The sequence below is a fragment of the Vombatus ursinus genome, unplaced genomic scaffold, assembly GCF_900497805.2.
Source record: "Vombatus ursinus unplaced genomic scaffold, bare-nosed wombat genome assembly UNPS02003292.1, whole genome shotgun sequence".
Classification (NCBI taxonomy): Eukaryota; Metazoa; Chordata; class Mammalia; order Diprotodontia; family Vombatidae; genus Vombatus; species Vombatus ursinus.
In genome coordinates this window covers 9038245-9043166 of record NW_020943070.1, presented here as the reverse complement: position 1 = coordinate 9043166, position 4922 = coordinate 9038245, and the positions used below count along the sequence as shown (strand labels likewise).

Genomic DNA, 4922 nt, shown 5'->3' with positions numbered 1-4922 from the left:
GAGCTGGAAAAGGCAAGCCACTCCAATATCTTTGCCAAGAAAACCCCAGAAGGGGTTCCCAAGAGTTGGTCACTACTGAACAAGGGGTTCAGACTTGTGACTTCTTTAGTATGGGGAGGGCCCTTGGAAGCTAAACCCAACCCCCTCATTTTTTTTTAAGAGAAGTGACTTACCCAGATCACACAGGTAGAAAATGGCAGAGGAGAGATTTGAACCCAGGTCTTCCTAATTCCAACCAAGTCCAACAGTCTGGTGACTAGGCCATGCTGCCTCTCTCTGTCATCAGTCCCTTGGTCCCATGCATTGTCCACTCAGCTGTTATACAAAATAGCCCATGGAGTCAGGTCTAGTTTTCTCCTATCTGTGGATCTAAGCAAGAATGGGAGTCACAGGAAAAATGGAATCATTTCCCCAAAGGAGATAAAACCCTAATGGCCATGACAACAGCTGTCTGGTAGGAAGAGGGATGGAGGATGGGGAATCTGGCACAGTGTATCACCTTGCGGGGAAGGCAGGAGCCCGGGAGGTGTTACAGTTCTGCCCAGACCATCATTAAATGCAAAGGGTCCAATTTCAGCAGTGTTAGGCATTATACAAAGAAACTTACACAGGCCTGGTTCTGCCCCTGTCAAAGCTTAAGTTTTTCAAGGACCTCATTTCAGGACACTCAGCCTCTCTCTGGAGGGCGTCTCCCCAAGCTTCTGGCCTCTGCCTTTCCACTCTTCTCTCCCTTGACCTCAGTCACGCCCCATTTCTGACTTTGGAGCTGGCCTCTTGTTCTCTTCATGATCTAGATCCATCCACAACTGCCCACAGATCAGCTTCTCTTGGACCTCGGGTACACAGATACCCCAAAGCCAATGTGGGATGGCACTGGGCTTGGCTCTGAGGCACAGTTTCCTCCTCCGCAAAGACAGGGGTTGCACTGGAAGGTGCTCAAGCCCCTTCCTGCTCCAAAGCTAGGGCTCCTATGCCCTCCCAGGGACTGAGTTTCCTTCTCTGTAAAATGACGGGGTTGGACTGGATGACCCCTTGAGGTTCTTCCAGTTTTAAGCCTATGATCCCTATGACATCAGTTTCCCTCTCTGTAAAAAGATGGGATGGGACTAGATGTCCCCTGAGGTCCCTTTCTGCTCTAAGGCTATGGCCCCCTCCTGCCTCAGTTTCCCTCTCTGTAAAGTGAAGGGTTTGGACGACGTGAGCCGTGAGGCCCCTTTCAGTTCTAAGCCTAAGAGCCCCATGACCCCCCTGGGACTCAGTTTCTCCCTCTGTAAAATGAAGGGGTTGGACAAGATGAGCCCTGAGGTCCCCGCGTGCTCTAAGACTTAGAATCCCTATGATCTCTCCGGGACTCAGATCTCCCCCCCGCCCCCCCCCCCCCGACCTTGGCTCCTCCCAGCTGAGACTGAGAGCCCCAGCTCCACCTCCCCACGCCTGCGCAGGCTCCACGTGGTGCCCCGCTCCAGCTGCTTCCGTCTCCGCCCCTCCCTGGATGGCGCCTGATGATGACGCAGTGGGGGGAGGGGCCGGAAGGCCGCAACTCTTATTGGAGGGACGGCCGCCCCGTGACCCCGGTGCCCCGCCCCCCAGCGGATCTCGGTCTACGAGCCTGTGACATCATCAGATCCGCGCCAAGAAGCGCCTGCTCCGGCCCCCTCCTCCCTGCGTGCGGCACCGCGATCCAGAATCGTATCCATGAGGCGCAGCCGGCAGGTGACATGCGTGACGTGGGTCCGCAGGGGCGTCGCCAAGGAGACTCCAGACAAGGTGAACAGAGGTTGCTCGTCCCTTTGGGGATCGCCGGGGAGGGAGGATTGTGGGGCTGGAAAAACCTTCGTGAAGTTCCATTGCCCACCTCCGAACCTTTGCCTGGGCGGTGCCGGATGCCCAGAATGCGCTCCCTCCTCAGCCGCCTCTTTTAGAACCCCCAACTCCCTTAGAAGTTCAGCTCAAGCGCCGCCTCCTGCACTAAGCCCTCCTGGATTCTCCCCCGACTTGTTGGCGCCGCCCCTTCCAGGGTTACTTTGTATTTAAAAGAAATACAAAGTATCCCAGAAGTCAGCGCCTGGTCTACCTCGCTCAGACTTTGGGGACAGCAGAGGTGCGTGCGCGCTGTTTGCCCGATTCGAACTCGGGTCCTCTGAACACGGTGCTGCCTCTGGGGCAGGATGCTAAGTACGGGTCGGTGGCACTGGACACACGACAAAGCTGAAGACCCCCGGTCCAGAGGGAACGGAGCCCCGGGGCACCCCGAGCGGAGGGGCTGGCTTGGGCCAACTGAGTCACAAAGCCCTGGGACGAGAGCCCCCAAGAGGGAGGGGGCAGGCCACGGGCTGGACGTCCAGAGGGATGGACGCTGAGGAAAAGCCCCGGGTCTGGCCATTAGTGACCGTTGGTAACTCGGTCTCGTGGTGGGGCCTGAGGGGGCGGGGGGGTGGGGGGAGTGGAGTCACAGCTTCCCCCGAGGGTTTGGTCTTGAAAGAGAAGAGGGGGGCAGCTAGGTGGTGCAGTGAGAGCATGGCCCTGGATTCAGGAGAACCTGAGTTCAAATCTGCCCTCAGACACTTGACATTTACTAGCAGTGTGACCCTGGGCAAGTCACTTAACCCCATTGCCTTGGGGGGAAAAAAGAAGAAGAGAGAAAGACAGAGAGGAGAGAGAGAGACAGAGGACAGAGTCAGAGAGCAGACAGACAGAGGGGACGATGCAGAGTGAAGGCTTAGGGAGGGGGAGATGAGGTTAGACTGGGGGTGGGAGAGGGACTGCCCCCCCAGGAGGAGGCTTCTTTCACTGATGCCCTAGTGAGGGAGGAGGGAATGAGGAGGATGTGGAAGGGTTTTTAGATGGAGAATTGGGGGTAGCAGGGGCTCATGGGAGGGAGCCTCAGTTTCCTGGGTAAAGTGGGAAGGGAGGTCCTGGCCCAGAGGACTAGGGAGGGTTCCAGGCCTCAGGCCGTCTAGTCCAACCTGTAATTCACCCAGAAGGACACTGAAAGGCCTAGACCAGGGCCAGAGCCTAGGTTGTCTGGCTCCAAATCCAGGGCTCTCTGCACTTTCTGGAAGAGGAAACTTTGAGATCGGTATTGTGCTAGCTCTCATCAGTGACCTCTCCTACGTGAGGCCTTTCCTGCTTTGCCTCAGTGGTTTGTTATTGTTGTTTGGTCATTCTTTGTCTTGTCTGACTCTCCATGACCCCATTTGGGGTTTTCTTGGCGAAGACACTGGAGTGGTTTGCCATTTCCTTCCCCAGCTCATTTGACAGATGAGGAAACTGAGGCAAACAGGGTGAAGTGACTTGCCCAGGGTCACACAGCTAGTCTGTGTCTGAGGCTGGATTTAAACCCAGGTCTTCCTGACTCTAGGTCCGGCGTTTTATCCATTGCATGATCCAGCTGGAAAATGGTGGAGGGGAAAGACATCACAAAGGAATAACAATAATAAGTCATATTTATATAACTCTGTAAGGTTCACAAAGTGATTTCCTCACAGTGGCTCTTTGAAGGAGCTAGTGCCAGTATTATTCCCATTTGACAGATGAGGAAACTGAGGCATCATGAAAGACAGTGACTTGCCCAAGGTCAGGGTGGGATTTGAACCCAGATCCTCCAATTCTCTTGCTACTGAGTCACCTTAAGGGATTATCTGATTCAACCTCCTCGTTTAAGAGAGAAGGATGAAGCCCAAGGGAGGCCGAGGCAGGATTTGAACCCCAGCCTTTCCAAAGGGGTGTCCAAAGGAGGACTTTCAGGAGAGGGGAAATGAGGATGGGATTTAGAAGGTCACAATTACAGAGTTTCCATTGATACTTACTGTATTGTTCTTTGGAATGACCTAGAGCTGTGATTTACTGAAAAAACCTGTAATGTTACTATCTCCATGCTCTGAGTAACCTGGGCAGTTTTCATTGTCTTTGTAGGTAGAACTGAGTGAGGACGAGGTCAAGCGTCTCATTTCCGAAGCAAAGGAGAAAATAAGGTGAGCCTTTCAAGGGTCGTGAACATGCATCGGCCTTCCGGGTCGTGGCCTTAGGTGCCAGCCCTGTGCCCCTATGCCCCCCGGGCCACTCCAGCCTGGTCTGCCTCTCTCCCTCAGAGTGCCATTCCTCCGTAGCCTCCCCGTGGGCACCTCACATCCCTCTGTTCTGTAATCTCGTGTATTAAAGTTATCTGTGTTTATGCCTGATCCCTACTGGACTGTGAGCCCCACGAAGGCAGGAGATGTAAGTGGCCCGTGGAAATCATGCATCTTCTCAGTGTGGTACTCTGTGTATAATAAGTGTTCGTTGAATTAAAAAATGGGCAAAGAGGTGTCTATAACCTGACTCCCAATTCAATTGGGGTTAAGTGACTTGCCCAGAGTCACAGCTAGGAAGTATTAAGTGTCTGAGGCCAGATCTGAACTCAGGTCCTCCTGGGCCGGTGCTCTATCCACTGCTCCACCTAGCTGCCCTGCTGACTCCCAATTCTTTACACAGAGAAATAGACAGCAGTGATGAAGGAGACGCTGCAGAGGATGGCACGGACCAGGCACCAGCCCTCGTTCCAGCGCAGGCAGCCGAGCCCCCGTCGGAGGGTGTCCCAGAGGGAGAGGAGGGCGCGGAGGACGACGAGCTGGCTGAGTATGAGCTGGATAAGTACGATAACGAAGACACAGGTGAGGGGCTTTCTTCTGTCCCAGACGTGTTCCATCATGCTCCCGAGGTTCTCATCCCCTGCATTGGCCAGATGCGCTTGCTACACATGCTTCCCAAACCAGAGGTGCAAATACACATCAGTCCGTATGCCTAGAACCTGAAAGAAACATAAACTACCATCATTACCTAGAACCTTCCAAGTACAGTACAAGGCTATAGAACTTACCAAGTGTACTAGACTCAGTCATAGAACTTATCAAGTACTATGCTAGGTCATAGAACTTATCAAG

At 53.9% G+C, this 4922-nt stretch overlaps 1 protein-coding gene across 1 annotated transcript in view; it reads left to right on the top strand.

Moving 5' to 3' along the window:
- The first annotated feature begins 1640 nt into the window (after window positions 1–1640).
- PWP1 (PWP1 homolog, endonuclein) overlaps window positions 1641–4922 on the top strand; it is a 19323-nt gene continuing 16041 nt past the window's right edge. Inside the window, exons 1-3 of the mRNA XM_027873212.1 lie at window positions 1641–1767; window positions 3916–3974; window positions 4474–4652. Of these exons, the coding sequence (XP_027729013.1) occupies window positions 1696–1767; window positions 3916–3974; window positions 4474–4652 (310 nt within the window). The 5' untranslated portion in view covers window positions 1641–1695. The remainder of the gene's footprint in view (window positions 1768–3915; window positions 3975–4473; window positions 4653–4922) is intronic.